Source organism: Cygnus atratus, chromosome 4 (genome assembly GCF_013377495.2).
Source record: "Cygnus atratus isolate AKBS03 ecotype Queensland, Australia chromosome 4, CAtr_DNAZoo_HiC_assembly, whole genome shotgun sequence".
Lineage (NCBI taxonomy): Eukaryota > Metazoa > Chordata > Aves > Anseriformes > Anatidae > Cygnus > Cygnus atratus.
The window spans coordinates 53639578-53651961 of record NC_066365.1 but is presented as its reverse complement, the minus strand read 5'-3'; the positions used below and the strand labels follow the sequence as shown (position 1 = coordinate 53651961).

At 40.5% G+C, this 12384-nt stretch overlaps 1 protein-coding gene across 2 annotated transcripts in view; it reads right to left on the bottom strand.

Moving 5' to 3' along the window:
* RFC1 (replication factor C subunit 1) overlaps positions 1-7434 on the bottom strand; it is a 43872-nt gene extending 36438 nt beyond the window's left edge. Inside the window, exons 1-2 of one of the 2 annotated variants that reach the window (XM_035547857.2) lie at positions 7296-7434; positions 1551-1679 (exon numbers count right to left, since the gene is read on the bottom strand). In XM_035547857.2, the coding sequence (XP_035403750.1) occupies positions 1551-1679; positions 7296-7298 (132 nt within the window). In that variant the 5' untranslated portion in view covers positions 7299-7434. The remainder of the gene's footprint in view (positions 1-1550; positions 1680-7295) is intronic. The other variant, XM_035547866.2, reaches the window with a different exon arrangement.
* Positions 7435-12384: the final 4950 nt, after the last annotated feature.

The window sequence follows — 12384 nt, the reverse complement described above, 5'->3', positions numbered from 1 at the left end:
TGTGATCCATGTAAACGGCAGATGATTATTTTGAGAATTAGTATTCAGGTTTAATGCCAATTAAAGTAAATCAAACAGATTTTCAAAGTTCCAAGTTTTAATACAAAAAAGAAACTGCACGGTCCCACCAGAAACAAAGGTGGTACAGGCCAATACATTACTTCTAAGGAATTCAGCCAGTACACTCTTGGTTCTATTCTGGATACGGCTCAGCCATAACCACCAGAATTTGACGTAACTTCAGAGTAACAGCTGATTGAAAAAGAGAAGGAGGAAAAAAAAAGCACCATACACCACAGATGAAGCTAGACTGATTTCCTATTCAGCATCCTAGTTGCTTGCACCTTCTCCTCTCACTGGTTAGACGGTGCAACTACCTAACACACTGCACCAATTGTCACAGTGGACAAACATGTTTTATCTGGCAGTAGCTAGTATTAACTCACCTTAAGAATTTATTTTTATTATTATAAAAAAACAAACAAACAAAAAACCACTGAGATGTTTTAGGTATTTAGGAAAAATCACAAGCTGCACAGAAAGGAAAGTTTGTCCTTGGCAAAATAAAAAAAACTATTGGTTATGCTGTTTTGGTAGTCACACACAGCTGTAAATGCTTTGAAAAATGTAATCCTAGATAAACATAACTGTATATGCTTTATGATTTGCATCCAATTCTAACCTGAAGCTTGTTAAATTCTTGATATAATCGGAGAAGTGCAAAGTAAAAATAATAGCTCACAACATAACTGTGATGTTTTTCCATTCCATTGAATGGCCCTTTATATTCACATTGAAGCACTGAAATTATATGCACACGCACTACACCTCTTTTTATTTTTTAAAAGACCACCTTCCTTCTTGATTCTGATGCTTCAGATTAAGCAATCCCATTAGCAATCTTTCCTCCCTCTAAGTGATTTTAAAGCCCGCTAAAGCCACTCCTTTCTGTTTTATAACAGTTCAGATGAATAACATGAAAAGTACTGTGAATCTAGAGCCCACCCTCATTTAACTTGTCATTTTACAATATTTGGTCTTTGCAACAAGTTTGCTTAAGTGTCCCCTCCAAGAAAGGTAATGTTAATGCCTCCCTCACAGGTGTTTAAAAAAACAGTCAGAGAGCACCTTCCCACAGACATTTACCTGACTGGACAGTATGAAATCTTTACAATACATCTACTGTGCATAAGCATCAGCCTTAATCAAAAAATAAGAGAGCTGCTTAGAGAACTACGGGCCATACCTGAAATAACTTCAAATACATCAGATTGCTCCTACATTAGCACCTGACCATCTTAACTTCTACCTACCTTTCCTTTTTCCTACAATCCAAATATTTTGAAAATTAGTCATTCCCTTCATCACCTACAAAGTTTTGCTGCTAGAAGTAAGCATTAAGTGACAGTTTACAGCCATACCAATAAAAAAACTGACATACCACATTGTTTTTTAAGTATCTGAGAAGAATTACGACTTTAAAAAAAAGATACAAACAATTGCATATCAGAGAAACCAAGCACTTTACAAATAAGAAAAGCAAAACTAACCTTAGTCTCTTTTCCCCTCTTTTTCCCACTCGAGTCTCCTTCCCCATTTTTTATTTTGTCACTCTTTTTCACATTCTCGCATTCTTGTCGCTTCCCAGGGGGTACAACACCAAAGAATTTCCGGATATCCTATTAAAAGGAAAATGACTTTCGTAAGTTTTTAAATACAAATAACTCTTAGAAGTTTCAAGCTGCAAAACAGCAGTGCGTTTAAAAGAAAGATACTCTCTCAGCAACTCCTGTTACAATACTTGTTGATCTACAAGTTTTGTTTAAAACTAAGACAACAAAGACCAGCTGGTTAAAAACAGCTGCTCAGACACTGCACAACCTTTCTCTTGTGTCTGAATCATGAAAAAAAGTTTATTTTCCCCTTCTACCAAATTCTTCAGCAATATACAATTGAAAACGTCCACTAGCAATGGCATACAGTAACTTCAAAGAGATGTCTAACTAATTTTTTTCCTCAATTAGTTATCACAAACCTAGCTCAGTGTTTTTATTGTTGAAATGACCAACTCAGGTAGGAAGTAGCATAAATGTAAACAGGCAAAAAGCACCAAGATCTACAAAGCAGTCAATTAGTGGGACTTACTGCATCCTCCACCTTTTTATAAATTTAGAATCTGATCTCACTAAGAGAATTAGCCAGCAAGAAATAAATTGAGAAAAAATACATTAAGAATATAATACAAAGAGCTCCAGAAAGGTCGGTTTTATAACCTTGTTTTGTTATCTTACCAGAGTACAACTATAAAAAGCTTCCTAAATAAGTAAGATTAGTAGCTGAAGCTTCAATTATAACATGCGCTAGCCTACACACAAACACCAATCTGTTTAAAAACCTAATATTACAGCTCCATTAAAAAACAAACACAAAAATTGTACCTCTGTGGTACCACTACCTCCAGGGGTAGCTGCCATTGTAAAGAAAGACAGAAAGTTTCTGGTATGGCCTAAATATATGGCAGGTAAGGGGTGTGGCTCAGGGCCATACTCTACCCAGCTGGCAGCTACTCCCCATCAGAGAGTGAGAGCTATCACACATCTAGGTCGTGCTTCCTTCTTATAGGATCTAGGGGTAAAGTAGTAAATTGTTAAGAAAATCGTATTTAAAATCTCCATAAAACCATGACCGACGATTATGTGTATACCAGGCTCCTTTTCTCTTATCAGTCCTGTGATGGTTTGGATTTGGATTATCAAAGCTTACAGGGCTAAAACCAATGGAATACATGACTTGAAAGCATGAACAAAGTATAGGACACATATAGATTTATTTAGTATATTTAGCTTAAAACAATTTTCTAGACTCAGAAGTATTATTTCCTGGAAAAAAAAAAAAAGGATTGTTTACATTTTACCTGCATAAAATTTTACTGATTCAGCACATGAAGACCGGCAGACTGAGAAGCAGTGAGACTACACACGCTTCTGTCTATGGAATTCATGCCTCGAGGCATAAATTTTCATCACTTAGCTATTTTACATGTACTCCTACAATATAAACGCAGTACTATACAACTCTGAAATTGTAACTGCAGATACCTGTATTCAAAATGTCTGAGGAAAGCACCTATGTAAAAAGTTACAAAATAGATTCATGGACTAGGTCACTCAATCATCATGGCTGACTTCTTAGTCATAAGGTAACACAGGCAACACTTCTCATTAGATCTTTTACATAGTAACATAATTTAAATACTTACTGCAACACTGCAAATTAAACTGATCTTAGAATAGTTTTATTTCTATTTTTATAGTGATAATGTTACTTTAAGCTTAAAATATTTGGAGAACAATTCATTTTAAATCAACAGTAACTCTCTATATGTTTCAGTAATTTAACAAAAAACTTTACTAGTAAACGAGCTGCCCTGCTAGCATTATATGCAGTAATATTTGATATTTTTTATGTACTGATATAAGGAAATACCACTGTATCCTGGGTTATTAAATGCAGATTTAATAAAGAAAATACATGAAATTGCCCTGACAATGGCCAAAGACCCAGCTACTTCCACTATTTTAATCCCAGTTCCTCAACTGCTAAAGCCCAAATTATACCACGTAAATTATTCTTTTCTGCCTCATCAGATCTCTTTTTTTTTGTTGTTTTACTCAAAGCAGTATCTTCTAACCATCAAGAAATCACCAGTAAATTGCTACTTATTCCTTGAAAATACTGTTGTGACACAGCATCTAGAGTCCAAAATCGCCTCCCTGTGCTAACACTACAGAGTCTATTCTCTTGCCGCAAATTACACCTCAGTCCTCAAGAAATTGCAACTCTTTTTTTTATCATTACGGTTTGTGTTTAGATGATGTTGTTTTTTTTCAAAAATACTGTAAATATAACAGCACAGAAGCCACCTAGACATTTTTGAGTAGAAGATTCTGTACGGGTAATAAATTTTCATTTCCCCTGGTCACAATCTACTTAGGAGTGACTAAACTACACAGCCCTAAGCTACAAAGGAAATTCAGCAACTATGTACAATCTTCTTCAATCTTCAGAGTTATATATTCTCCAATCTTCTTCAGCCAGCCTACTCTAGGTAACCTTGTTAGACACCACTGGACGGTAACAGATTGTGAATTCAGAATTGCTTGGGAGACAAGTACATCACAGTACAACAAGAAAGTTATCTTTCACAGATGCTTTTATCTGAGACTCAAAAGAGAAAATTTTTTTTTTTTTTGCTATTTATTAAGAGAAGCCAGATGAATAATTAATTCACTGCACAACCAACTGCAGAAATGAAGCAATATATGTATCTCTGGAGACACATTCACCAGCATGGCTGTCCCAGGTGATCCCCACGGGACTGGAATTAAAGAGCTGGGGCTGTATTCCTCTGGCTCCTCACGAGAGCTTCAGCAACAGCAACGCTAAGTGTAACTTTGAGCAGTTTCACCCAAGTAAGAGGGAGGGTTGAGAGTTTTTTACTCTGGTCTGTACCAGTCAGATCTGAAAATACATATGATGAAACTACTACCAAGCACTTCAGTTTAGAGGCATCTTTTAAACCAATGCTACTAAACCAAGGATTCTGATCCACATCTTGACACCAAATGTTGCAGAGACCTAGCCACAGCCCCAGATAAGGCTCTATTTCTGATCACTCTCACTGAATTAGGGGGGTAGCTCATGCATAGCGTCTGGACAGCCTGAAAAGCTGTGTTCCGGTGCACTGCTTCCTGCCAAGCTGTCTGCGCAGCGGTATGACCTCAGTAACGGCTATGCAGGCTAGGTCTTGCCGGCTCTGACTATTGTTTCAAATCCTCAATCTTATGCAGTAGCATTAGACAACAGAAATTAATCATGGTAGGCTGCAAGTTTTCTCTTGGAAGATTGTTATACATCAGTTTTACTGAGGAGAAATAAGGCTAGTGGAACGAAACCTATTTGTTAGGTAGCAGAAAGGCTTAAAGAGTTTGTCAGGGTGACCTTTCAGGCTTTAGTAAGTACCCAATTCCAAAAAAAAGTCAGTTATAAAAGTCATAAGCATTCCGTATTGGCTTTCTGGCACATTTTTTTCCTGCATTTCAAAAGCATCCTAGACCAACACCTGGATGCTGGAACAATCTCAACACCATAAAACCCATTAACCATAACAGGCAGTGTTTTTAGAAGACTAGCGTCCAGTAAAGCAGAATATTTTCCAAAATAACTAAGTTTGCATCTCAAAACTACATTATGAGGTAGAAAATTGAATTTTATCGACCTAGCTAGCTCAACAGGAAGTAGCACAACTTCAGGTACTCCAAAGAGTGTCTGTAAGAGCCTTCCATCTAAAGAGTCATTTGTATGTATTTACTGTCTGCCTATTTCAGTGCAAGTTTTGTGCAAATACCACCTCTGATATCTGGCACATCCAGAAAAATTGCACTGGCTGAAATCAAATTTGTAATATCACTTGAGTTAAACCAGTAATACCTGCTTGTTTAATCATATTAAATTAAAGATAATAGTGGTAACTGAATCAGAGAATGGTTTGGGTTGGAAGGGACCTTAAAGATCACCTAGTTCCATGGGCAGGGACACTTCTCACTAAACCAGGCTGCTGAAGCACAAGTACTATACGGTATTTTCAGAGCAGTATCACAGTTCTGAGTACATTCCAGCTGATGCTACAGCCATCCATATGAATGCTTTTCTCAGCTAAAGGCAGCTCAAGGAGCCCCTGCTCCCAGTCACTCATTCCCCTCAGTTGTACCAGTATAGTTCTCTGCATGGGAACTGGGTCAGGCAACTAATCTGGGTAAAAAATAAATCCCCTCAAACACAGATCAGTTCGTTGTGCAACTCCGCACACATCCGCTCAGCACAGCTGAGAAGATGCTGCAGAACCAACCCGACAAAGGCCACTTATGTTTGGCAGTACATAAAAAAGGCCTGTTTGAAAGAGTCCAATATTAAATCCCAGTAAGCCTGAGCTGTCACTGCACATCACCAAGCTGGGGACGAGGCAACTAGCATCTCTGTATTTTTGCCTCTACGTCCACAGCTATAGCAGCGATGGTTGTTCTGCCTCTTTTCAGCACTGAAAAAAAAAAAAAAAGGGAATTGACTGAGGCAACTCATACTTTTCCAAAATGATATCTACCTTCCTCTCTTCCAGGAAAGTGCCAGACATTGATGTGTAACATTCAAAAAGATACTACACAGGGAGAGAGTGTCTTTATACCCGGGGGTAGGAAAGGAGGAAACAAGTCTTCCAGTAAGCTGTTTTTTAACAAGGTGTTGGCAGGGGAACAGGGGAGTCAGCAAAAGCCTCACCCTCCCAAAGAACATGGTAGTTTGTGGCTGATGACTAAAATACCACCGTTTATTAGTTTCAGGATTCTTAGTGCTGGCAGGCTGATATGGTATTGCCCATCATGGCTGAATATTGAGTGTGAGATGTTTTTAAAAAGTTAAACTCTATGTGAAGGGGCCAGAACCAAAGCTAAACTAAACTGGCTTTGAACTGCATTTTTAGGTAAGCCAGTACAACATCTACACGGAGACTCCACCTGAGCAGAGGCAAACGTGTCTGAGCAAGAGATGACGAGGGGATACCATCTTATAATGGCTGCATAAGCGAGCAGCAGTTTGTAAAGTATGCACGTTTTGGAAAGCAAACACACACACACACACAGATAGAAGCTTATATTTTACAATCTCTTCACGCCGTGTTTAGGACTGCATCCTCCATTGTTTATCATCGAGTTCCAATTTCCAAGTTATCTTTCACCCTTTCTGTACAAACACTGCCCCGTTTTGACACAGGAACACCCCGACGTACGTTGACTAAAAGAGGTGCGGAGCTGCAGCTGGGGCAAGCTGCCTCCCACCCGGGCTGAGCACACGGCCTGTGCCTCGTTTCCCCACCATTTCTTTTTTTTGGGGGGGGGAGGAAGCAGGGCAGTCACAGCCACCCAGGGACGAGCACCCCAGGGCCGCTGCTCCCCTGGGCACGGCTCTATTCTCCCCTCAGGGCGGGATTCCCGCACCCTCAGGAGATGGGGGGGAGGGGGGCAGCGCGCGCCGCGTGCCAACGGCTCCAACGGCCCCAACGGTCGCGGGGCTGCAGCCGCGCGCACCCGGGCACGCGCCCACCGGCCGCCGCGCGCCAACTGCGCAACACTCCTGTACCCACCCCCAGCCGGCGGAGGGCCGCGCCGCGCCATGCCGGGCCGGGCCGGGCCGGGCCTGGCCGTGCCCACGGCCTTGGCTGGGCAGCCCCCGCCCCGTCTCACCATGCTGCTGGCGGCGCGCTGCCTCCTCAGCGGGACGCCTCCGGCTCCATGGCCGCCGCCGCCCCCCCCCTAACCCCGGAACCCCGCAAAGCTTCGCGCCAACTCCCGCCACCGCGGCGCGCGTCGCTGTCGTCACAGGCGCGAGGGGCGGGGCGGCGGCAGGGCTGGGCCCTGGGAGCTAAAGCTGGAGTCGTTAGGGTGGAGAAGAGCTCCGAGATCTTCTGGTCCGACCACCCCCCTACCGCCAATGTCACTCACAAAACCACGTCCCCAAGCACCACGTCCAGCCTTTCCTTGAACACCCCCAGGAACGGTGACTCCACCACCTCCCTGGGCAGCCCGTCCCAGTGCCTGACTGCTCTCTCTGAGGAGAAATGTCTCCTCATTTCCAACCTCAAACGTCCCCTGGCACAACCCGAGGCCATTCCCTCTGGTCCTGTCACTAGTTACCTGTGATAAGAGGCCGACCCCCAGCTCCCCACACCTTCCTTTCAGGCAGTTGTAGAGAGCAATAAGGCCTCCCTTGAGCCTCCTCCAGACTAAACAACCCCAGCTCCCTAATGGAGGTGGCAGCGCACCTCAAAATTGTGGCGTTGTGGTAGGTGCAGGTCTAGATGAACAGGTGTTTCCTCAGCCTTGCCATTTGCATTGGTGAGGTTTACCTCCGCTAGATAAATCATTTTTATTTTTTTTGTGCTGAAGCGCATGAGGCATGCAGGGGCAGTGTATCCCCACAGGGGATACAGCCAGCCCTAACATTGCCTCCCTGCCGTAACCATCTCCCTGCTTTTTTTTCCCCTTCCCTGGTCCTGCAGGAAGTGCCAGGAGTTTATTCCTCTGCCGGATTCTCCCGCATCCCTAAAGCCCCAGGGAAGCCCCAGGCCTAACAGGGAGTCTTGTGAGAAGCACAAGTTATAGGCCCAGCACACCCAGTCACCTTTTTGCATCCATTTCCAGTGAAATCATGCATGTTTTCTTCCATTTTCTTCTCTACTTGCTAATTACTTTTCTAATTAGATCCCCTCTTGATAAATATTTGATGTTTAAATTCACCCAACCCACTGAATCTCAAATTATTGCCAGTCTTGCAGGGAAAAAAAAAAAAAAGTGGAGAGGACAAGCAGAATTTCTGACAGTTAAAATACTGCCATTGGTATAGGAAACCACTCATAAAATCATAAAACAGCAAGAAGTCCAAGTTCAATTTGTACTTGTCTCATAGTCCTATTTCCCATGCTATCATTTATATACCTTCTGTATTTATATACTTTCTGTATTCACCTCTTTTTTTTTTTTTTTTCCATAACAAGACCATTCGGTGACATGATCAAACTCCAGCAAAGACACTTACACAGATAAAAGACAGATCCATTTGCCTAATCTGAGAAATTATGCACGTTAATGGTACGTATTACTGTTCAAGTTTACTTCTTTAAGTTGGACTTCAAGTAATTGGAAGATCCTGTTTGTATAGAAGTTGCTGGTGGATTCTTTCTTTTATATCTGTAACATTAGCACAGCTTGTGAATTTGGATTAATGCTTAAGAAGCACATGAAAGAGCAAGCAAGTAAATGTAGACCAGAACACAGGCTACATTTTTCAGTACTTTTTGCAAGCCATTCTATATCTACTCAACTATAATGGCTATGCAAACAAAACCAGTATCTCTTTAGAAAAACATCTCTACCTATATGTTTGTATTTACCTGTTTAATTCTTACGTCATTTTTAAAGCTGTGCATGTCCCTGATACAAGAATTGGAGTTTAAAAGGCTGACATTTGTAAGAGCCACACAAACTGTTTAAATAATGCTAAAAGAATTATTGCAGGTGGTTATCTCTGTTTGTATTTGATAAAGTTACCGAGAATAACATCCAGCAGAGCAGTATCTGCTTGTGGGCTTGTGACATGTTCATGTTTCTTGGAAGGCATGAGTTTAACCCTTCATGAAAAGTAGATTAGACTGAATGTTTGGAATTCATTTCTGGGTACAGCAGGGGGATGATCTTCTGTTTCTGCATGCATAGCTGTGAAACCACTGCAAATAGGAAAAAACATGTACTTCCACAGGAAACAAACCTGAATAATCATTGTATTAAGATGTGCTTTGCAAGGTAAAATGAAGGCAGTATCCCTCCTGATCCTATAATTGATCATGGGTTATGTTTTAAAGGCATATTATCCCATTTAAAATGCTGATTTTTTAAAACATAGCAAAAGTACACTCGATGTCATCACTGTATTTATGAAACACAAATAATAAAAAATCAGACTTGAAAATCAGTTTGAAAAATTTTTGAAAATCAGACTGACTTTTCAGTTGATGTTTTCTACATGAAAAAAAAAAAAACTGAAATGTTAATTTAGCTTTAGGCTTCTTCCCTATTGAACAAAACCAGTCTTACTGTTGTTATTAGGGAAGGCCTTTTCAAGTTTATAAGGCAAAAGTGTTTTCTTATACTGATAAATTAAAAATAATCTGTTTCTTTTTGTTTATTTTCACGTTTTTGTATTTTACTATGTTGATACCATTTTGGAATTGAAATCAACTTTCATTGTAACTATCCTGAGGTAATGTTTTATTTACTGCTCTACAGATTTGAATTACATGAAACTTAAGTGAAGTACAGAATAGATAACATTGTAACATAACACTGATATACTTCTGAAGTCCATAAGGCAGTGTTTCTGGACTGTTTTAGGGGACAATTCATGTCATGTTTAGGAAATCTTTATGATGTATCATGCAACAGAGATGTTCTGAGCTTCACAGATGTCCAAAGAGCCTCAGAGGTTAGGAATTGCCCTAAAGAAGTACAGTATCATAATTCTGTGGGAAAACACAGCAAGAATATGTTTCTTGAAATTAAAATTTCAGGTTGAATTCTACATTTTTTCATGGCATTGATAAACATTAAAGTACTCATTTACTAGATGGTAGGCTGTATTTTGGATGAATCCTTTAGGTAATAGTCTGTTTATTAGAGTCCCTGGTTAAAAAAAAAATCTTTTAGAAACAGGAATTTGCATTTTGTTGCAGACCAAAAATTCCTTGTAAATCTGTGCTCTAGTTTTTATTGACGTTAAGCTTTCTATAGTAGCCATCACGATTGTGTGTCTTCAGAAAAGAGTTGATCCCATCTCAAACAGTTTCTGCTGTATAAGGCAAAGATAAGTTTTAGACTTGCATTGCAGCGTGAAGGACAGTTACATAAGTCATGCTTTTGGAGCACTTAACATTAGCAGATCTGAGCAGCTGATGCTATTGTAAACATCACACTTTTTCTAAGTGAACTTTGTCTTTAAGTCTTTTCTCTATCTTCATTTCAATATCTAGACAGAATGAGTGTCTTAACTCAGAAACTCGTGCTGACATTGTATACATTCAAACTTTGCAAGTAACGTGTTCAGCATTTCTGCAGATCAAACCCCAGGTTTTCAAGCTGAAACCCTGAACCAAGAAACATAATCTGTGGTCAAGTGAAAAGCTGGTTTCAGAATTTGAATCACTTAATCTTGGCAGAGGCAAGAATAGAAAAGGAAATTTGATAGATGCGAATTGAACTGTGTAATTATTAGGCCTCCCGACTACTGTAACAGCAAGGGCAGGTGCCCTGGAGACCACAGCCTCTCCCAGCCGTGATTCATTCTGAAACCAGGGCCATTAAATGCACGGCTGGGGGCAGGAAGTCCCACTTTGCAGCATCTTACTGACATCCACAAACAGCATCAGGGCTAGAGCCTGCTCTGACTTTACCACTTGAGCTAGTGGAATAATTAATTCCTGCCTCTTCTCTTCCCCTCCCTCCGCAATCTCGCTTCTCAACAGTCCCTGATCACATCTCACTAGTCTGTGTTAATTGTTTTCTAAATTAACAGTCATGTATTTCCTTTCCCCATCTCTGCTCAGCTAGCTAATCATAACCCCCTTCCAAATTCAAGTCACTACATGATTCTCATCAGTTTAATTGCTTCCTCTTTAACTTTATGAAGTTACATTATAGACTGAACAGTTGAAGTGACAAAGCAGTAAGAAACTAGATTTGGAGTCTTGTAGTGAAAAACATTTCCAAACCTTGATTAGGGCATGCTCCGAGTCATATCAATAATAAGGAAAGAAATCCAGTTCGTGACTTTGTCCAGATTAAGCATCTGGGAGCACAAGTCTCTGCTGCACCTTTCACATCTCGTGTATATGCACCCCATTGTCTGCAATAAGATGCAGGTTGTGCTAACTCTGCTCTAGTTGCTGGGGAGAAGCCTGATGGTTTTACCTCACCAATAAAAAGCCACAGTGTTACAGAGCTGCTATGGGCGTTTTGAACTCAAACATCCAGTAATCGTGGTAACAAACTACCTTAGTGATATAGCAGCATCTACAAAGACTTGTGTTGCAGTTCTGTTTCACAACATACAATACAGTAGAGCCCAGCCAGTAGAGATCTGCAGTGCAGAAGATGTCGGTGGGAGCTTTCTTCAACATCTATGATGAAACTGTTTCTTGTACAGGCACTGCAGAGAAATGTTTACAAACACGCGTCAAGGTAGATGTTCTGTTGTTTATCTTAAAACAAATATAATATGTCTTCCATCTTCCATTGTCTTAATCAGCTTAATTGTTAAACTCAAGGTACGTCTGAATGGCATTATGCAATGCTGGCCAAAGACACCCAGGCTGCTTGCAAACATGCTCTCAGAGGTAGCAGGAACAATAAAGCAGTAGTAGCCCAGCAGTCCATCTGGACTTTCATCTCCTACATGTCAGCAGGACTAATTCATCCAAACGCGGTGCTATATTTACGTGGTAAGTTGTTCCCATGCTCAGGTTTCAGTGTATAACTGTCTTGCATGTAAAGATGCCTCATATTGCTCTTAAGCAGCTGTGATCTAAGTGTGAATACATTTTATATTACTGTGCCTGAAGAAAAGCAAAAATAGCAGGCATCAGCCTTACTGTATTTAGTAAATTTACCATGTCTTGACACATGTAGTTTTGCTGTAATTTGAAATATGTTAAAAGATGAGATTATAAAATATTGTCTAGCTGCTCTGTAAGATATTCACTGTACTGATAACCCAGCTGCATAT